General features: G+C 36.7%; 1 protein-coding gene across 1 annotated transcript in view; it reads left to right on the top strand.

Annotated features, from left to right (window-relative positions):
* Positions 1-7,243: 7,243 nt before the first annotated feature.
* The window catches only part of THBS4 (thrombospondin 4), a 41,000-nt gene continuing 24,992 nt past the window's right edge, over positions 7,244-23,251 (top strand). The window contains exons 1-4 of the mRNA XM_058169386.1: positions 7,244-7,419; positions 9,549-9,752; positions 21,076-21,323; positions 22,658-22,763. Of these exons, the coding sequence (XP_058025369.1) occupies positions 7,329-7,419; positions 9,549-9,752; positions 21,076-21,323; positions 22,658-22,763 (649 nt within the window). The 5' untranslated portion in view covers positions 7,244-7,328. The remainder of the gene's footprint in view (positions 7,420-9,548; positions 9,753-21,075; positions 21,324-22,657; positions 22,764-23,251) is intronic.

Consider the following 23,251-nt stretch of genomic DNA (forward strand, 5'->3'; position numbering starts at 1 on the left):
TAAAGGTATTCTTAAGTTTATACTTTCTCCACCATGGATACAGAAATTCACAACCTCAATAGTGAAGCAAGTAAAGAACACACAATCATTTGGCTGTTTTTCACATTTCTGGTGAATTAAATGTGCACATGTTTAAAAATTACAAGTTAATCTTTGCATGTATTTTGTGGACCATTTTTCAGGGTGTATCTGAGAAACTTCTAGTGAAGCATTCACATAGTAACCATTCTTTAAAGTAAACATATGAATTATACAAAGACATAAATTAGGAAACAAAATACTTTTGGGAAGACTGTTGTACAGCAAAATTTCCATCTGATAGCCCAACCTTATACTATTGCCACAAAATAGGGCACCTAAGACAGAGGGCTAATTTTGTGAATCTTGACTTTATTCCTAATGTCACCTTTCTATATAATTCTTTTTGACTTATCTCCTTGGTATTTCAGATACAAATTCTACCTTTTACAGGGTAAACCAATGTTCCTTTATTTAGGAATACATTCTGTTAAGCTCAGTTGGATGTGTTAGCATGCTTTCATTTATTTACATGTTTATTTTTTTATAATAATAAAATAATACTTTATTTGCATAAGATCTTTGCATAAGATTCTGCTTTCATTTGCTTTAACCTTTGTTCTCCCATCTATTCTCCTTTTTGCTAGACATCCATTAATAATGTCATCACTAATGCCCAAGAAGCTATCAATCTCTATTTTTTCTTTTCAAAAGTCTTTTTAAAAATGTTTTACTTTAACAACAAGTTTGATGTAAGAATTGATCATTAGATGTGTAACTTGCCTTTCCTCCCGGAAATCAAGGCCATATACACAGTGCTCATTGCTCACCACAGTGAATGAGTCAATGGAGCTGACAAACAGCATTTGGTTCAAAGTCATCCATGTTTGAGGATGAACCAGAGGTGAAATTTATTTATTTATTTATTTATTTATTTATTTCGATTTTTATACCGCCCTTCTCCCGAAGGACTCAGGGCGGTGTACAGCCAAGTAAAAAATTCACTATATACACATTAAAAGAGATTAAAAAGGAACATATTATAATGTGGCCGAAAATTTAAAACAATTTAAAATTTTAAAATATAAATAACCCCAATAAAATTTTAATCCAGTCCCGCTTGAATAAATAGGTGCGTTTTCAGCTCACGGCGAAAAGTCCGAAGATCAGGCACTTGACGTAAACCAGGGGGAAGTTCATTCCAAAGCGTAGGAGCTCCAACAGAGAAGGCCCTTCCCCTGGGGGCCGCCAACTGACATTGCTTGGCGGACGGCACCCTGAGAAGGCCCTCTCTGAGCGTACGGGTCGTTGGGAGGCAAAAGGTAACAGCAGGCGGTCCCGTAAGTACCCGGGTCCTAAGCCATGGAGCGCTTTAAAGGTGGTAACCAGAATCTTGAAGCGCACCTGAAAGACCACAGGAAGCCAGTGCAAACTGCGCAGGATTGGTGTTACATGGGAGCAACGAGTTGCTCCCACTATTACCCGCGCAGCTGCATTCTGGACTAGCTGCAGCCTCCGGGTGCACTTCAAGGGCAGCCCCATGTAGAGAGCATTGCAATAGTCCAAGCGGGAAGTGACAAGGGCATGAGTGACCGTGCATAAGGCATCCCGGTCAAGGAAGGGGCGCAACTGGCGCACCAAGCGTACTTGGTGGAAGGCCCTCTTGGAGACGGCCGCCAAATGATCGTCAAACGACAGCCGCCCATCCAAGAGGACACCCAAGTTGCGCACCCTCTCCGTTGGGGCCAATAACTCGCCCCCCACAGCCAGCTGCGGCTGCAGCTGACTGTACCGGGGTGCCGGCATCCACAGCCACTCCGTCTTGGAGGGATTGAGCTTGAGTCTGTTTCTCCCCATCCAGACCCGTACGGCTTCCAGACACCGGGACAGCACTTCGACAGCTTCGTTGTCATTCAGCAGGTTCTGACAGGTTCTGGAGAACTGGTAGCGGAAATTTTGAGCAGTTCGGAGAACTGGTTGCGGAAATTTTGAATAGTTCAGAGAACCGGCAAATACCACCTCTGGCTGGCCCCAGAGTGGGGTGGAATGGAGATTTTGCAGTATCCTTCCCCTGGAGTGGGGTGGAAATGGAGATTTTTGCAGTATCCTTCCCCTGCCATGCCCACCAAGCCATGCCCACAGAACCTGTAGTAAAAAAAAATTGGATTTCACCACTGGGATGAACTTAAATCTAGGTTCTTCTTGATCCTACCACATTAACCAGGTTGCAGATATAGTAGATAACAGACTGACAGAGATATAGAGATATTTAGATATCTATATCTCTCTTTGTCCATCCATCCATTCATTTTATCTCTGCACCAAAGGCTTCACAGTTCAGCCCTGAACTATGTATATACACATTAGTATTACTAGAAGAAATTGAGAGTGATATAAGCTGTAGATCTGGCACTCTAGATAGGAATGGCATAGCACTCTCAACTTCTGTCACTGTTGGCCTAGGTGGCTGGGTTTATTGGAAGTTTACTTTAGCCTCGTCTGGAGATTGCAAGCTCTTCACTTTTGCTAGAGATCAACAGTGAGAGATGTTTTTATTGCCAGAGGCTACATTCAAGATTTTTCTGAGGAGTAAGAAATGTAAGAGTGGGCAGATAATAAATAAATAAGTAGAGATGCAAATGGATTTTCCATCTTTGGAGAAGATTTATTTAATTTAGTATTAAATTTTCCTTATTATAGCTTGCACAAGGATTTTCAGGTTACCATAATGGTAACTCTATAATGACATAGGAATTCAATTAGTTTTGTATTTGGTGTAACTCTTAGATCCTAGGTTACTAATTGGCTAAACAGTTGTGATATCATTTAAAAACAAAAGCCAAAGCAATAATACTATTCTTCAGAACCAACAATTTGGAGCTTATTCATGTGACTATTGAGCACATAATAGAAAAATAGTAGAGTTTATGTATGTTGGCTCCCAGACCATATATTTTGCCATACCTTGGCACATACTGAATATTAAATTTGCTTAGGCACATACTAAGCAAATTTTAACTTATAATTTATTTATTTATTTATTTATTTATTTGAATTTATATCCCGCCCTTCTCCGAAGACAGAAATTGAATCCTGAAGATGGTGGAGGTATACAATTAGCTCACTTACAAACTTTTCCCCACAATTCTCACCTATCCAGGCAGGATCTGAAAAGATGCTAGCACTTGTAATAGTTAATTCCACACTAATTAAACCAGAGTTAGGCAAAAAAATTCTATTAAGTCGGGAGAAGGGCGGTATAGAAATCTAATAAACCTAAACCTAAACCTAAACCATAGTTCCTTAATAATCTGTTTGAAGCCGCAGGTTGGGTGGCCTAAAGTAAGAAGTGAATAGAGGCGAAACCCAAAGCACCGTATTGGATACTCATCTTTTTGCTCTTTTTGACATCCTATTCCCTCCTCCAGTAAAGAGCAAGTAGCTTACCAGAAATCTTAACTTGGCAAATAGGAGGGTGGGTGGGTGGGATTGAAATTAGGCCAAGGACTGCATGAAATTAACTGTAGAGCCCTATATTGCCCACACCTGCCCTGGGCTGAAGCAATAGTCTGATTCAGCAGGAAGCATTTTCACATGCCATGACTTCAACAATACTCCATAAGCATGAAGTCACAATGATCTGTATCTTCTTACATTCCTACAGATTAACTTAAGCTCCTCAAGATATGATCCAGAATAAGCAATTTGAGAATAACATGCCTATTTTTCTCAGAACCATTTTAAAGAAAAGATAAAGATTCTTTTGTTCTGTTCTAGGAATCAGATTTAGGACTTGTCTTAACCAATTACTCATTTCGCATAGCACTGTCATTTTCTTAAATAAAACCAAACACAACCAGATCAATTTTCTTTGTACCTAAGATGCACAGAGACATTTGTGATTATATAAACAGAAGGGAAAGAGGTAAAGGTTGAGTTGAAACTCATACTTTAGCTCACATGTAGCAGCTAAAGATTTAAAACACAATAGACATTTTCTTGTTCCAAGTATCTAATTAAGGCTATTTATCTAGTGCAGAATTTTAAACGTTTTCAGGCTGTGGAACCTATTACTTAAAAAAAACCCCTTTGACTCTTAGTCAAGAAGTAAAGCTCTAGTTCAGTGATTCTCACTCTTAGCAACTTTAAGATGGGTGAACTTCAGTTCCCAGAATTTCCCAGCCAGCATTTAGTGATAGAAAAGTAACTGCTTGAATGATACATTTGGGTGGGCAGGTTTTTTGTCTTTGGTCCCTTGAGGAATCTCCATCAAGTTCTAAGAAGTTGAAAACTCTGGTCTAATGTATAGTCATGAAATCTCTGAAAATTAACTTATTCCCTTTTTAACCTTAAATACAATTTGAAATCTTGTCTATAAAACCAAACCCTGCTACTGATTATCAATACAGTATATTTTAATAGTTCAATGGCAACAATCCCTTTATATGGAACAAAGCAATAATGAGGATTTAAGAATAGCAAAAACCTCTCAGAGGGAGAAGGGTGGTTAAATATGAAATATAAATAAAATAAATAGGATAAGTAGTCCTCGACTTCTGACCATAATCAAGCCCAAAATTTCTGTTGCTAAGTGACATAGTTGTAAGGTGAGTTTTGCCCCATTTTACAACCTTTGTTGCCACAATAGTTAAGTGAATCACTGCAGTTGTTTAAGTCAGTAACATGGTTGTTAAGTGAATATGACTTTCCCATTGACTTTGCATGTCAGAAGGTTGCAAAAGGTGATCACATGACCATGGGACATTGCAACCATCATAAATATGAACCAATTGCCACACATCTGAATTTTGATCACATGACCTGCAACCGGATGCTGCAACCATCATTAGTTTGAAAAAAGGTCATAAGTCATTTTTTTCAGTGCCGTTGTAACTTTGAACAGTCACTAAATGAACTAAATGAATAAGTCAAGGACTACCTATACCTGAAACCAACTGCAACCAGGTATTTGTGGAATGTTCATTGAGGTAGTGGAATGTGTACAAATGTGCATGAATTTAAATATGTTCATCATGTTAATAAGTATTAGCAATCTGTCTTCAGTTTAGGCAGTTTCATAAATTAACAGATTAAAGTGTCAAGAATTTAGCTTTATTAAATAAAATAGTAGACATTAAGGTTGTACACACTTCTAAAACCGGATGAAATAAGTGCTTCAGACATCACATAAGCACAGCATCTATGCCATCAATTAAAGTAATCCAGTTTTTACAGATTTCTCTTCTTTAAGAACTCACTCTATAGTCCATGTATTTCATAAAGTAGGGGCACTAGGTTGTTTTTTTCAGGGTCAAGCAAAACCTTGAAAAATGGTCAAGACAGGTAAATGAATTGGAAATAATGCCATGCTTGTAGTTGTCCAAGGTCTAAAACGCTTTTTTCAAATAATTTTGAAACAGATAATCCTATTAGTAAAAGGAATATCTAAGTTATTAAAAATGATATCTAAGTGCAAATTTACACAAGTGTGGATTTTCATATTTCAAGGTGTTAAAACAAGCTCTTTATAATTCATCTATGGATTGAGACATTTGTTTTGTTTCCTTTCCATCATTATTATATGACAGCATAAATAAACATTTATAAATAGATATAAAATACTAATAACCTACTACGTACAATATTACATTTTGGATTCCTTTTAAGCTAGGGTTATTGTCTTCTTCTTTTCTTTAAATCTCAGGGTACCCTGGATTTTCTGGTGGTCTCCTATCCAAATCCTAAATTGGCTTATTTTAGTAATTGGCTAAATTGGCTTTATTTTTAGTAATTGGCTGATTTGAGATCAGCCAAAGGGGCAAAGGAAACTCCCAGAAACTCTCAAAAAAACCCAAAACACTGTGCTCAGTAGCCCCAAAATTTAGAATGATAGCTCGGTGAAAATTCAGAAAAAAATGGGTGATGGGAATAGAATTATATTCCTTGTAGGAAATGATTAGCTGGAATTCTGAACAGGCAAAGACTGGATAGCCTATAGCATTTTCTAGCAGGTAGCACTTGCTTACCTATACATTAACTCAATTAGAAACCTTTCCTAAAACATAGATACTGTTGCCCTGATAATGTGGCTAATAATCCCACTAAATGAGGAAATAGATTCTCAGAACTATGGGCCACACATATTTAATTAATTTTGAATTTCAAAAAGCTTTTACAAAGCCATAATTGTTGGATAGCTTTTGAAACCTGCTGCTTATCCTATGGCATCCTGCTGTAAGTTTTACTATGAAACATTAAAAAGGAAATGATTCCTGAACAAAAATTAAGCCTATTAACATTTTATGAAAACTACATGGATGCTTTCTAAAAGTGCTGGATGTTTATGTCAAGTGGCAAAAGACAATGATGGATCTCTAATTGCATTTTCAGAGAGAAATAATAGACCTGACCTCAACACACACAGACACATCACTCAGAGGTGCAGAGCTGATTATTTAATCATAAAGCTCACACATAAACCTACAAAATAAATTATAAGAAAAACTAATAAACCTAATGCCAAATCCTTTGCATATTTAACCCTAACCCTGGGAATTACTCCAAAATATGTGCAATCCTACGTTTGCATAGGATTGCACTATAAAGAATTAAAATTCCATTTCACAGTCAAATCGGATTGTTCAAAATCTGCATTAAACATCCTCATAAATTACTAATTATATAAAAAAAACATAGCACTGCTTTTTGTGTACTTATGTTGTTTATGAAATCTATCCATGCATCCTGTTCCCATCTTCCAGATGCACATGCCTTTCAGAAATGGGAATCAAAGCCCATGGCATGTGGAGAACACCAAGTTGGGACAACAGCCCATTGGTCTTCATGTTTTAATTGAGATTTTAAATCGGCAACAATATCAAGGTAAAGTTATCCTCACTGCTCTGGGCAGCTTTGTAATACTCTATACACATGCTAAAATTAGGGGCAGTTTTTATCCCTCATTTGACTCGCACATATTGATGATCCAGAGGCTGAGTTTCCAGATCCCGCCTGGAGATTCCTCCAGTAGTAGTTGGCGGCGGAAGCGCACGATTTGGCCACTGCAGTCCAGTCTCGGTCCCTTTCGATCGCCCATTTTTTGCTAAATCGATTTTCCAGCTCTTCCTGAAGTGGGGGGGGGAACGGACGGCGAGAGGGGGAGGGAGGGGCCTGGCATCAGGTAGCTTCCCCTTTTCTTAAGGGGGAACCGGCCGCTTCGCCTCCCCATTCCGCGCACGTGTACAGGCAGAGAACAGCGGAGCCTGGAAGAGAGCAAAAGCAACTGAACCGGCAAGCGGGCTGTGGGCGGGATGAGGAGTCAGCGGACAGGTCCTTTCCTTCTCCTGCTGCAAACTCTGCTGCACTTTTCTCCCGCTTTTCGCGCACAGCCCGTCCCTCAAGGTACGTCGGTCCCTCGTGAAGACTTGAGGGACTGGGGGATAGGCGGGGTTGGGGACAAACTTTTCGATTTTTGCCCCTCGTTGCTGCAGCTGCATTTTGGAAGAGAAAAGGATGAGCCAGAGTAAGGTCAGGCAGTTATGTCCAGGTTGGGTTCCCGAGTTCCTGCTTAGCAGGCAGTTTGATGGGCAAATACATGACAACTACAGGATCCTCCATAAAAACAAAAAGCATCTAAATAATTTTCCTTCCTTTCTCTCTGTTCTACGGAAATGTGGAAGAATTCTACATTTCTAATTTAGAGATCGCCAGTGCCAAAGATGCTGTTTTAAAGTAGTACACCTTGGGAAAGGGGGATTTAAATTGTGTTGTTACAGAAATCTGTTTTTCGATTTTGATACTCCCTCTCTCAACTTTTCTTTTACATGATTTTTTTTAAAAAGAAAATTCTTTTTAAATAAAAATAGTAAATAATCATTTTCATAGGTTTGTGGATCGGTGTCCCTTGGGCATGGATTGCCACACTTTGCCATAGTTAGCTACTTTGAGATAGACATACAGACCTTGTTCAGTCTCTGCATTTTCCTCTCTCTTTTGTTAATAGCCAACAACATTAACAACATTAGATTTTAAAGATCTCTAGCTTGTGCCAAGGATCTCTCATTTGAATGCTATTAGTATAAATGTGATTTTTCTGCTTCCAAGTAGTATGTTTAGGTTACTGCTAAGAAAAAGAATTTAAAATTTTGTTACTAGACAGTCCTGTGAAAGAGCACATCCTATGTTAAAGCTGACAATGGGACTTAATCCCATGTAAGTATGATGTGTAAAGCAGTGTTAGAAAAATAATTATTCGTTAACTAAGGAATACACTTGCTAATCATAATGTGATCTTGCTCTGGGCATATGTAAAGAATTTTGTTTATCCTAAATTGATTTGTTTATTCAAAATCATATCTTGCCATGTGTTATTAAAAAAGCAAAACAGAAAGAAAATAATAAGATCTCACTTAGCTAGAACTACAAAACAATAAAAATCAAATAGAATAAAGAGATAAAAAGTAAAAATAAAAAGAGGGACAAAATCCAGTAGAGTTCAACAAAATCAATTTCATATTTCTAAAAGGCCACTCAAGAAAGTAGGTATTTCCAGTGCTAAAAATTATATAGAATCTTGAGTCTGCTGGAAAACTTCTCACTTCTTCCAGACACCACCTAAAAAGAGGAAACATATTGGAAAAAAAAATGAATGGCAAAAACGGATAGAGATTTGTTTATGCTCTAAAGTACTATAACATAACTTGAAATCTAATATGTTTCCTGTTAGTGGGCAAGACTGTGATCAAATACTTTATGGGTCTATTCAGTCTGCTACTGATGAAGTTGAAGGGTAATTCCAAGTCCTCATTTCTTCCCCTAGTTCTTCATTTTTAACTGGGTTAAAAACAAAAGGTACTTTTTTGAGGACTGCATTCTGTAAAGATAAACATATAGTCACCAAGTGGAAGAAGACTTATAAAGTCAGCTTAGGGTAAAATCTGATGATTCCCACTGAGGGATAATAACCAGAGTCCTCTTACTGATGAGGATTTTTGAAAGATATATTGAATAGTTAAAATGTTCTCATGTTGCTTAATAAAAGCCAGTGGAAATTATTTTTGAAAGAAGAACAGTTTGAAATAAATTTAGGCATGATCCATTGAGATTTTCTATGTGCATTAAATCAAAAGTACAAATCTTTTTCCAAATGTTGTAACCCAATTATGTTTAGTGGGAGAGGAGAAAATAATGAAATATATAAATTTAGTATTAAATATATATCTAGAAGGTAGTCATCTTTAACTATTTTATTTGCATTTAAATGTAATCTAATCAAATTTAATTTTTTCTAGATTTTCTAGATTTCTAGATTTCCAAAAACAAATGTTTTGTTGAGTTGCCAGGATGCTGTTTAAATATAAAATGTGGCATTGAGGTCTTAAAAGTTTTAATTGTGAATCATGAGTGGCCATGTGCAATAGGTTGAGATGACACTACAATTGCATGTAAGCCCTTTTTTCATGAGTTACATGGAGGTTATTTTTTGAAATTGTAATCGCCAACTATTTAACTTCCTTCTTCTGTCTTTATAGTACTGGATCTCCTCTCAATTCCAAACCAGAAACTAGTAAAGACCTACTTACAGCAAGCATTGGCTGACCCTACTGTCAATGAAATATATGTGCTCTCAACATTCAGACTACAACCAAAAAGTACAGCCCTTATATTTGGGTTATACTCTTCCAATGTAAACAAAAAATATTTTGAATTCATAGTAATGGGGCGAGTAAATAAAGGTAAGTTGTACACACTGAAAACATTTTATATACTTTATATCTGCTAACTGATTTGAGATCCATTCTACAAATGTAGGATATAGCTTAGCAAGTTTTCTGGCAAGAAGACTCATAGGGTTCTGGGTGGCTTTTGTAGAATCAGTTAATGCAATTGGATATAGATGTTCTGTGGAGAGCGCTACATGCAAGGTTTTCTAATCTTTTCAATCTTCTCCTTACTTTGACTCTGGGACCCTGCTCATTTAAACAGTGATTGAGACATTGTAATTAGGCCAATATCAATTCTGAGATTTTTTTTTGTTCTTCATTATTGATATGTCAGCATCTCAGACCTGGGGAAAAAGGGAGGAAAACCAAGTGTTTCATTCCCAGAGTAGACTGAGAAAAATAAAAGAAAATAATTTTGTTATCTGATGTCTGGTTCATTTTGTTAGCTCCTTAGAGCTTTTCTTAATATTTTTCAAATGTGATGACGTTCTTCTTAAATAGTGATATCAATAGTGGTTACTACAATGCTGCTAAAGAAATTTTAACAGGGCTAAGATTAGGAAACAAGGCGTCTGAACACAATTCTTTTGATTTTGTTGAATTGTTCCCTATGGTATTTGTTGCTTTTTACTTGCAAGGAAATGTGAGTATTAGCTAATGGCAAAATCTTGTTTCTATATTTACACAATCTTAATCACTGTTCATTCCTTCTCTTTGCCAACAAGATATCCCAAATAAGTAGCTAAATGAGTCCCCCTCAATTTAATTTTTTATTTATTAAAAAATTAAAAAATAAATAATGCTGCCCATCTCACTATCCAGAGTGACACTGAACACTTTGCAATGCAATAAAAATGGAAACATAAAAACAATTATATAGAAACAGTTAAAATTAAATAATTAAAAAGACTAAAACCCTTTTCTTCTTTTCCCTTGAAAAATCCTGTTTCAAATTACTGAAGAATTTGATGGATAGCGCACATGCTGAATTCTGCACATGAAAGAAAAGAAAATGATATAGTTGATCCCTGAATTTAGCTCTGACTGAAAAAGTTAAATATTCCAAGTGCAGATGATTTCTACAATCAGAATATAGAGCAAGGGGGTGCTTGGTTAAACTGAATTTTAGAGCTACGGCCCAGATCTGAAAAATAAGTAGACCTCTACTGGATCAAACAAGGCCTATCTCCACCTAGCAGTTTTTTTGTCAATCTGAATCTCCCAGGTTGCTTGCAAGCAGGAGATGGAGACATACCCGTTCTATCCCACTGTTTCCTATAACTGGCATTTGAAGACACACCAAATGCCATGGTGAGCTGCTGCCAGTTTGGACCAGTTTGGGTGAACTGGTAGTTTTGAAGATCAGCTGGCCCCACTCACCTGCACCTGCCCTATCCTGTCCTATATTTCCTTCTTTCTGGCTCAGCTGATTCGCGCGGCACTTATGATTTCTACGCCTCTGCTGTTCTACTTACTGGGGCTGCCTTAGAAGTAAGCAGGTAAGTTTCAAATAGCTGTATTTTGAACGCTGCGTGCAAGCGCGTTAGGTGTGTGCGCGCACCCACCAAACCAGTTGTTAAACCTGTTGCAGCCCACCACTGACCAGATATAACACCAAATCAAGATTAATAACCTTAAATAGACTCAATCTCCTTCCTTTTTAAAGCCATCCAAGTCACTACATCCTATGATAACTAATTCCACAGGTTAATTGTGTGCCTTGTGAATGAGTAATTTCTTGTATGAATCTATATTGCAATATGTTGTTCATGCTGAATGGACAACATGAACAAGTGAAAACTTTTATCCAGAGGAAAAGTGAATGAGGAATGTGCATCAATTTTCTAATTAATATTGTAACCAAGCCGACTACTCCATTTAACTGCACTTAAATCCATCCCACAACATTTAATAGATTTGTTAATTTTTAAAGAATGATTGTTGAGATGTACGTTCAGTGCTCTTTTATGTGTCCACATATTCAGAAGTAAGCCTCATTCAAGAAAACATGCCTTGATCAGATTTATGAATATGTAAATTTTAATCTTCACTGAGGATTAGATGCAATTAACTTAATATGTTAATCCTATCCTATTCCTTTGAATACAAACTAGTAAAAAATGCAAGTATGAAACACCATTTCTAAAAAGGCCCTTAGCAATAGCACTTAGACTTATATACTGCTTCATAGAGCTTTACAGCCCTCTCTAAGCAGTTCACAGAGTCAGCATATTGCCCACAACAATCTGGGTCCTCATTTTACCCACCTAGGAAGGATGGAAGACTAAGTCAACCTTGAGCCTGGTGAGCCAAACTGCTGGCAGCCCGTGATCAGCAGAAATAGTCTGCAGTACTGCACTCTAACCACTGCGCCATTGCACCTCCTTTCTCTTAACAGGAGATAAAGCCTTCAACTAGAATGATGCTTGCTTTGATGAGTTGGATATATATCATATAAGACTAAAGAATAGATTTTTTTTTTGCATGAGGTTTGTAACCAGCCCCTGCAATTTTAGCATATTAGAAAGTAGTAAATTTAAAGGAGGAAAAAAAAATCTTGAGATTAAGAGCTTTGTGTGTTGAAGGGTTATATGTAGATGCTTTGGTATGAAACAAAATTATAGGCATGTCTGTGATGGAATAAAGAATTGGTGTGTGAATTGTATGGATTATTAGTGTGGTGTTTCTTCAAAATAATAACATATGACTCAAAAACTGGAATTTTAGAGTGGTATGGAAGGTACAGTTTAAATGTTTCGAATTAGTCTTGTTCTGACTTTTGCTTTTAAAAAATGTGATAAGAAAATGTTTAATCTATTTTAGCCAAATTAAATTAAGCAAACAAAATATATAAAATAAATTTCATGACAGCCATTTGGATCTATTGTATTCAATGGTGATAATGAAAAAAACAACTGCTTCAGAAAAAATGAAAAGTTGTTGATGCTCAGGTGACCTACTCATTGTTTGAAAGATATGAGAACACACCTATAGCATGATATTCATTTCCATTGGGAAGGACAACATAGTAGCTATGGACTAAAGCAGGCCTCCCCAAACCCCTGGGCCTGTTCGGAACCTGGCTGCACAACTAAAGGTTACCAGTGAGCAAGCAAAACCAAAATCACCCCAAGTCTGTAGAAACGTCGTCTTTCACAAAACCGGTCCCTGATGCCAAAAAGGTTGGGGACCACTGGACTAAAGGCATTAAAGTAAAAAGGCCAGATAAGACATCATTTGGCTATATAGCCTTCATAACTGTCTTTTTACAATTGCATGTAGACTTGTTTCATTTAGGGACCAGGCTACTTTTGGAACTTAAAAATCCTTTTCCACCTCAGTTGCTGGGATTTAGTTATAGAACAACATTGTTAAATTTGCAACTTTCTGGTTAAAAATGCTGACAGCAGCAAGAATATTTTATGCACAAAAATAGAAAGAGACTTTAATTCCCACACTGGATGAATGACTGAAAAAACTGATGGAATTAGCAGAAATGGCTAAATTGATTGCCTTCATCAAAGAAAAGAATACAACTAACTTTGTTCCCAATTGGAAACTGCTTCTGGACGTTGTGCTTGAAGTGGAAAAAATGAAAAGTTGTTGATGCTCAGGTGACCTACTCATTGTTTGAAAGATATGAGAACACACCTATAGCATGATATTCATTTCCATTGGGAAGGACAACATAGTAGCTATGGACTAAAGCAGGCCTCCTCAAACCCCTGGGCCTGTTCGGAACCTGGCTGCACAACTAAAGGTTACCAGTGAGCAAGCAAAACCAAAATCACCCCAAGTCTGTAGAAACGTCGTCTTTCACAAAACCGGTCCCTGATGCCAAAAAGGTTGGGGACCACTGGACTAAAGACATTAAAGTAAAAAGGCCAGATTAGACATCATTTGGCTATATAGCCTTCATAACTGTCTTTTTACAATTGCATGTAGACTTGTTTCATTTAGGGACCAGGCTACTTTTGGAACTTAAAAATCCTTTTCCACCTCAGTTGCTGGGATTTAGTTATAGAACAACATTGTTAAATTTGCAACTTTCTTGTTAAAAATGCTGACAGCAGCAAGAATATTTTATGCACAAAAATAGAAAGAGACTTTAATTCCCACAATGGATGATTGGCTGGAAAAACTGATGGAATTAGCAGAGATGGCTAAATTGATTGCCTTCATCAAAGAAAAGAATACAACTAACTTTGTTCCCAATTGGAAACTGCTTCTGGACGTTGTGCTTGAAGTGGAAAAAAATGAAAATCTTGGGTTTTGCTGATTAGATAAGTTTTTTATTATAGGAATGGCTAATATACCGTATATTACTATGTAACAACAAATCGTTGAGGCTGCATATTAATATAAAAGTCAATACTTGTCTTTCTTTTTCCCCTTTCCCTCTATCCTTTTCCTTTTCCCTTTTATCCTCCCCTATTTTGTCACTCTCTTCATTTTTCTCTGTAGTTTATCTTGATAAACTAATAATAACTTAGAATAACATTTTTAGTTCTGGCTGGATTTTTCGGTGGTATCCTTTCAGTTTTCCTCATAAGGATGTGATTGGAGGAACACATTTCCAACCCCCCTCTGTCTTTTTCTATTGTGTCTAAGGCTTTCCAATGAAATGTTTTCTGTACTCCCTTTTTTTTTCTTCCAGCAATTGCTTTGGCAGTATAATTTGCTTTCTAAGCTTATTTTCCTCCAGCCTTGAAACTGACTCTTGCTTCTCTCTATATTTCCTGAAAGCATTTCTTGGAGTCCTTTGATCTACAGCTTTCCTGGCTGACTTCCTTGTCTCTTTTTCTATGAGTTTCCCATTCTATTATCTCATTTGAGATTTTTCTTCTTTCTGGTTCTTTTTCTAGTTTGAATGACACTCAATTCATTTTTCTACTTGTATCTTCTGGCCCCTTTCACTCTATTTCCTTAGTTTCTTTCTCTTTTGGTCGCTTCTTTTAGACTTTTTTGTTCCTCTTTCATTTCCTCTCCTGTTTCACATCTTCTAATTTTTTTGTGCCCCTCACCACCCTCAGTATATTTCACACATCATTTATATACATTAACATTTTCCAGTTTCCTAGCTTTGATCAGACACAGATACAATGTGGTCTGGTTTCAAGGAGTGATGAAAATATAACACCTGCTTCTAAAATCTGTAAAAACATTTATAGAATCTCTTGGGAAATCATGGTCTCTTATAACCACAGAACAAAGTAGAACCAAAAACCTGGGAATATTACTGTTTTACTGTAAATTCTCAGACCATGGGATTTAAAAAAGTTTCAGTGAAGATACCTTTTGATCTACCTTTGCTTTTGATCTATCTTAATATTGGAGAAAAGCTTCTTTGATGTACTTCTTTGATCAGAATGAAAGTCCTTCTCAAAGTAGAGTCAATGAACCCCAACACAAAGTCTTGGCCATTTGTGCATAGAGAGAGATGCCAATAAAGGAGAATATTTGTAGCTCAGGGTTGAAATGAGGGGTCCTTGGTGCTCTCTGAGCTTGGTTGTTTTCTTTGTTTCATTACCCAAACCAAGTAACATCATTCCTCAACTGAATTATGGGAAGTGTTTATTCATTATATTTAGAGTGTATAGTAACCATGACTTTGATCGAGGCCCTGTGCATTACACATGTAAAAGAAACAGGGCTTTGATTATGCAGCTGTAGCCATTATCTTGACATTATTTTTTGACATTCCTTCTCCTTCAATATCCTATCAACCATATAAATCTTTCTAGATTGGATTATTGTAATTAACTCTACATGAGACTATCTTGGAAAAGTCTTTTGAATCTTCAGTTGATCTAAAAGTGGTAGTGAAGATGTTAGTGGGTGTTTGCTTATAAAATGGTTTTACAGGTGCTTTGAAATAGATGCACTTGTAACCAATAATTTTTTTAATTATTCTGTCGTCTTGAGTGCAAGATAACTCATATTGCCTACTATCATACCAGTCATACAACCATAACATAGTTAAAGTTCAGGTATCTGATTATGAGAGATGCCTGTTTGATCAAAAAAAGAAACAACTTCTCAGAGGTCAAGGTCAAAGAACTAACGAGGGGAGCATGCTTGAAACTAAATTAGCACTTGCTTTTAATTTAATTTTTATTAGAATAAAAATAGATCAATTTTTACAAAAGTACATAACAAAATATTTAAAAAGAAAACAGTAATAAATAAAAACAATTAGCAATATAATCTGAGAATTAGAACTTTCAGACTATTGATTTAGGGAAAAGATCTAATTAATCATAAAAGGAAGAAGAAATATCAGAGCAGAACATATTTTTATAAATGTATATTTGCTCTTTTTCTATTGGCAAGGAATTTTTATTCCTTTTTGAATTAGTTTTCTTAGATTAATAATTTTTAGGTGATGTCTTTACAATGTTCCAACTGTTATTGATATTTTTATGGAATTTATATAGTTTACAAAGTGCTTTAAACTATATCAAATTATGTAAGTACGACAAAGGTGGTGTAGATAAATAGCTTCAAAATATTGAAAAAGTATTCTTTTTGTATAAATTATCTTGGAATTGTGCTGCTTTAAGCAAATAATTATAGGTTATTAACAGTTTAAAAACATATTCCTGAAATTTCATATTTTGAGATGGTCAAAATATGAATAGTTGTATAATATAGTTCATCAATCTTTTCTACCCTGATACATTTTATTTGCAAATAAAGAAGAAGTGGGAGTATACAAAAAGCTATAGCTGCCAGGGTTGCCTCAAATTGATTGGAAGCATATAAATTTAATAAATAAATAAATAAAATAATAAATAAATACAGGTGGCAGATGCAATCCTTATCTTTCATAATGTTTATGAGACAAAGTAATTATGCAATAACTCTTTGTCTAGAATTTCTTTTGGAATTTGTCAGCCCTTGTATTTTTCTAAAAGTTATTGAAAGTAAAATTTAATATTTGACATATGTTTTAAACAAGCAGTCTATATCTGGATAAAGCAGTCTACATGAATATAGTTACTGTACAACGATAGTTGTAAGATAATTCTTTTATGTTGGCCAGTCTAGAAAATGACCTTTCTTGCTTTCATGTTCTGTATATTTTAAATGAATGTGAATGAAGCAGAACTTGCTTATAATCTGATCTGCTTGATTTTGATACAACATTCTTATTTAAAAAGGTGTTGATTTCTCTCTCTCTCTTTTTTAAAAGCTTTTTTCTGAAAAGAATGTTTCAAGACTGCCAGTGATTTATTTCATTGCTCATTTGACTAATAAAAGGAACAACAATAGTTAGGGGATTGATTACTGTTACAATTGTATTGTGGTTAAAGGCACTGAACATGTCAAATAGAAAGTTGACAGCCCAAATTTGACACGTGAGTGCTGCTTGATGGGGTGAGCTCCTGTTACTTGCTCTGGGTCCTGCCCACCTAGCATTTTGAAAGCATGCAAATGCAAGTAGATAAATAGGTACCACTTCAGTGAGAAGGTAACAGCATTCCATCCACCTCAGCATATATGCATGCTGGTCACATGACCATTGAAGTGTCTTTATACATACTGGCTCCCTTGGCTAAAAAAAATAAAGATGAACATCACCCTCTAGAGTTGGGCATGACTGGACAGGAGAACCCTTTATCTTTACCTATATCTGCATTATGAATTAATGAAGCTGAATATGGCTAATGCCCTTATATTGATACAGAACTCACCCGTACAACCCTAAGATTGGGATAGGGTGCGTTATCTACTATGGTCATTAGGCGTAATATCATGGACTGTATCTTTATTGTTATAGTGAAATCTTTGTTCTTTAGAGGTGTTACATTCAAAATGCAACAGATTTTGAACATTATTAAAAATACATTGATTTAAGTAGGATAGGTTAAATATCTAATTGGTTGAGAAATGCAGTTTGTCTTAAAATTCTTCATTTTCTTCAGATCATAAAAACCGTCTGGGTTAAAACAATAAAAACTTATTTTCTAGAAACGAAGCAAATACTATATTTTTTGGAGTATAAGGCTCACCGGAGTATAAGACGCACCTACCTTTTTGGTGAAAAAGAAATCTGCCTCTGCCTCCCAGCAATTTTGCCTCATTGCCGCAAACAGCCTGCTTTACTTTCATTTTCGTTTTCAGCATAGCTTGATTAGCACAAGAAAAAAAAAATCTGCTCCCAGCAATTTACCTCCTTTCAGTAAGCAGCAATAGGCAACAGCAATCCCTGCAGCCTGAAACAGCTGAGAGTCGGGGACAATCAACTTTTGCTGATTAGGCTATGCTTAAGCTGAAATGGGCTCTTTCTTCTTGCTGCTTGCTGCAAGGAGGTAAATTGCTGGGAGGCAGAAGCCAAAGGGTGGGGGCCAATGGGTGGGCGGGGCTACATTTGGTGTATAAGACGCACCCAAATTTTCACCCCCTTTTAGGTGGGAAAAAGGTATGTCTTATACTCTGAAAAATATGGTACTCACAGAAGTATCTGGGAATTAAAAATCTCCCTTTTGGATAGGCAGCAATATTTCAGATGCTTCCCTATCCGTAGCTTCTCTCTGAGACAAAATGGCTTACCTTTAAAAATTGTTATAAATGATGTGATTTCAGTTAAACACAATACTTTGACTTCAACTGTTTGATGAGATGTCTGGTATCTTACATTTTGTACAAATGACACTGTTTCTCCGAAACAGAACAGGGATTTTTGGGTTCCCCACATTGAAAACAACTTCATTGTCTATTGGCACCAGTAATACAAACTTTTTTTTGTAGCACAAGGGGACAGAAACACAGATGTTTTAAATATAATTATGCCTTTGGTCCTAGACAGCATTTCCCTCCAGCTCTCTCCAAAAACAAGATTCCTCCCCCTCAAATGAGCCTTGATCTTCCATCCAATCTTGCTGCCTTCAGGCTTTCCAGTCTCTTGGTCCTTTGCCAGCTCTGGGCTCTTCTACCTTTTTCTGTTTTTTCTTGCTCACTGATTTTCTTGTAGTTCTGCTCCAGATCTTACATATGCAGGAGACCTGCCAGATTCAAAGGCCAGCATTTTTTCATCTTGCAATGCAGTGAGCGAGAAAACAGTTTCTTCTGTACATTTCTTCCCACCCAGCCTTGTAGCATCATACCCCAAAAGGGCGTAAAAATCTGAAGTCCAAGAAAGCTGAGGACAGTTTTACTCAAAACTTTATCTCTGCTTAAGATAGTCCTGAGGTCACTTCCTTCCTTCCTTCCTTCCTTCCTTCCTTCCTTCCTTCCCTCCCTCCCTCCCTCCCTCCCTCCTTCTTTTCTTTTCTTTCTTATGCTTCCCATCTTGCCATCAAGTGGCTTTTTATTTTGTTTTATTCATTTAAAAAATAAAAATAAAAGAAGTTCAATATATTTATTTTATCTTCTTTGACTGAAAATAATATGATACTTTGAATATTCAGAATTAACCTTAGTTTTGAGGAATAAAGTGCAGGTTAGATGTATTATCTCTCATATCATATCTACTTTGATCCTAAGGAGCTACATGTGGACTAAGATGAAAATGGAAAAATGGATTAATATAGTACTATGTACTTAACATGGACAAGGGACAAGTTTTTATGAATGTTCTTTGCCAGGCAGTAAAATATCTTAAGCAAATCATGCTCTACTTCTATTTCTGTGGAGCTAATTAGGAAATAGAAATTAGATTTGTGACCAAGTCCAAGGCTATCCAGTGACCCTTTGACTTTAAATTCAAGTCCAATAATCTGGCTACAAGGTTACACTACTGTTTCTTTAGCAATAAAGTACTAGTTTCTAAATAAGCTTGTGTTAAGAAAAAAATGGTTTCTTTGGTGCTGCAGAAACTCATTCCACTTTAGCAAATAAAATGTACCATAGTCATCGTTTACTATGGTATGTGAACCAGACCTAGATCAGCTTTTTCTAAATAAGATCCTCTATATTGGATTAGGAGGACATTAGATTGGAAGCAAGCTGCATTCCATGTGATATTTAGGTGATCATCTGGCCATATGGATAATGTACAAAGGAATATACAACTAGGTATCTATCTATCTATCTATCTATCTATCTATCTATCTATCTATCTATCTATCTATCTATCTCTATCTAGCATATTTATGTGGCTATCCATCTTACATGACAACAGATCATTGAAATTATTCTAAAAGCATAAAAAGCATAAAAGATAGTATCAAAATGCTAAGAAAGAGCATCAAACATTCTCAGCATTGATGCCTCATTAGTTCACTGTTCTTTTGTGACTCCCAGGCCTGTTGACACAATTGGGTTTTAAGGAACCTAGGAAAATCAACAAAGATGGGGTCAATCTCACATGGGGGGAGGGAATAATGTTCTATAGGGAGGGTGCCACATCAGAAAAGGCTTATCCCCTGGGTCCTGTCAAATGTAACTCCTTAGTAGACAGAACCCGCAACATAACTCTTTGCTATACCTGAAGAGGCAGTCCTTCAAATAACCCACTGTAGGAGACAGGCTGGCTGAGCCAGGAGGAGGAGTCAAACGGACTTAGTTTAGAATCCCTACATGGGCACAAGAGGATTCCCCCCCCAATTGCCCATGTAGGGATTCCAGACTAAGTCCCCATTTGACTCCTCCCCCAGCCTGGCCAGCCTCTGTCCTACACCCAGGACCATGCTATGAGGGGATTTAAAGATCAGATTCAGTACCTTGAATTGGATGTGGAAGCAAACTGGCAATCTGTGCAATTTATGTACCCCATTCTAGAGGCCTGTGCCACCATATTCTGTACCAGCTGAAGCTTCTGGGTAACCTTAAGGACAGCCGCATGTACAGCACATTACTGTAGTCCACCTGGGAAGTGACCATAATACCATATGATATAAATGTAGATATTTATTTATTTTTATTTTTTATTTATTTTTATTAGATTTTTATACTGCCCTTCTCCCGAAGGACTCAGGGCAGTGTACAGCCAGATAATAAAAACCCACAATATACACATTAAAACAGAAACTTAAAACCAAACATATTACAAAGATGGCCGAAATTTAAAAAATTTAAAACCCTAAAATTTATAAATAACCCCAATTAAAATTTAATAAAACTTTTAAGCCAGTCCCGCTTGAATAAATAAATGCGTTTTTAGCTCACGGCGAAAAGTCCGAAGATCAGGCACTTGACGTAAACCTATAAATACAGTTGTAGTCAGGTAGAGGATTGTATTGCTACAACAGAGGATTTTCACCTAAGAACAGCTGTGTAGACAAAGAGTTGCTATAATTTTATATTCATTTTCTCAAACAGACTAATATTTCTACTATATGCAGTGAATTTTATTGTATTCACATTTTCCAATAATGTTATTTTCTGTTAGTTTCTCTGAGATATTTGAGGAACGATGGGAAATTAAATGCTGTGATCTTCCCCAATGTGCCTTTGGCTGATGGAAAGCGCCATTCAGTCCTCCTTCGGTTAAGTGGCGTGCAACATGGCAACAGTAAAGCTGAATTGTATGTGGACTGTGTGCAGGTGGATTCTGTTCAAATTTTGCCTAAAATATTTTCGGAGCTGCTGCAAAGCTCAGAATCCATAGAATTACGAACACTTCAAAAGAAATCACAGGTGAGTACTGGAGGAGGGGAAAAAATGTGTGATGGAAGGGCTTATGGCCCAGGAGCTAATGTACTCCTGACCCATATTTGCATGCCTGGAATCTTCCAAAATTCGTGACTGAAATCTGGTAGCAAGATGGCAATTTTTAGTAGTATAATTTTCAGAGTTTTTATTGTAATAAAACAAAGATGCGTGAAGCCTTCTCTATCCTAGCATGCTTAGTTTGCTTTAAAAGAAACATTATCAGCTCCCCCAACATTAAATAGGGAACAGAATTTCAGCCCCATCCTTCAGTGAAATCCCTGCATTGCTGCCATATCATTTTCAGTCCATAGTGCCTTTACATCCCAAATGAAGGAGAACAGTTCAGATTCCAAACCCAAACCTTGGCCTATCCTTTGTGCGGTACAGGTAATCCTTGACTTACAACCATTCATTTAGTGACCTTTCAAAGTTACAATAGTACTGATAAAAGTGTCTTATAACTTTTATTTCACACTTTGACTATTGAAGCATCCCCATGGTCACAAGATGAAAATTTGGGCACTTGGCATGTATTTATAACGGTTGCAGTGACCTGGGATCATGTGATCACCTTTTGCGGCCTTCTGACAAGCAAAGCCAGATTCACTTAACAACCATGTTACTCACTTAACAGCTCCAATGATTCACTTAACAACTGTGACAAAGAAAGGTTGTAAGATGGGGCAAAACTTATGCAACAGTTGTCTAGTTTAGCCACAGAAATTTTGGGCTCAATTGTGGTGTAAGTCGAGGAGTACCTGTATTTTGCCCTGCTTCTGTCCCAAGTGGGACAGAAGATGGGATGGGATGGGAAGAGTGTGCAGGCAAGAAGAGGGAATCCATCAGGTCAAGTCCCTTGGCATAATACTTGACGGACGTCTTTGCAAGGTCCAGTCCCTCTCAACTGGAAGAGCTCTGCTGCGTTGCTTGCTTCTTTCCTGTTCCCTTTTCAAAGGAGAAGAACGTATGCACACAGTATGCAGAATAGAACACAGACATATGCTGGCTGCATGAGAGGCAAAAACAACAGGTATATTATTCTCCCATGCTCTATGGAGATTACGTGAAAAAAAATTACCTATTCATGAAGTTACTAAACTTCCTCTGGGGTGGAAGTTTTCCCCTAGTCATGGAATTATTTTAGCTACATATCCATGTAGATCTAATATGTTTCTAAAGGAAAGGTTTGGCTGCTTCATATGTATTCAGTGCCTGTGTTCACTACATGTCAATAGTCAGAAAATCAAGGTATAAATCAAAACAATAAAATAAAGGCAATAGAACCATCCTTCCTTCGCCCCCTATTTTTTATTTTCCAGGAGACTTTAGATGATTTGAAGCTGATTGTGAGGGGATCCTTCTCCCAAGTGGAAACTGTACAAGACTGTTTCCTCCCACAGACAGAGCCACCAGTTCAGTATTCAGGTAAGGTTGATACATTGATTGTAGGTAAATTAAACAATTCTACATGAAACTGTTATTTAAAGCCTTCATACAGCTGTATTTTTATCTGCGACTCCAAGCCATCTGCTTACCATATGCTGAATGCACTTCCAGTACAGCAGGATCACTCAGGCAGTTCTTTAACATTAGATGTTCATGTTCTTAGAAATTTATTTGCTTGGTGGACTTGTTTCCTAATATTTCTTGACTTAGCAAATCTTAACAACCAAAAATAATTTTAACAATTTCATTAGCAAATGAAATCTAAAGGAATATGAACGTGTAAGATTAGTATATTTTGTGTATCAATTGGAATTAATGATAAATAGGTATAGTATAATTATATTTTTTATTTATTTATATCCTATCCAGCAATGACCCTGTGAGGTGGGTTGGACTGAAAGTCAATAACTGGCCCAAAATAACCCAGCCAGCTTTCAAGCCAAAAATGGGATTAAAACTCACAGTCC

This window comes from Ahaetulla prasina, chromosome 2 (assembly GCF_028640845.1).
Source record: "Ahaetulla prasina isolate Xishuangbanna chromosome 2, ASM2864084v1, whole genome shotgun sequence".
Lineage (NCBI taxonomy): Eukaryota > Metazoa > Chordata > Lepidosauria > Squamata > Colubridae > Ahaetulla > Ahaetulla prasina.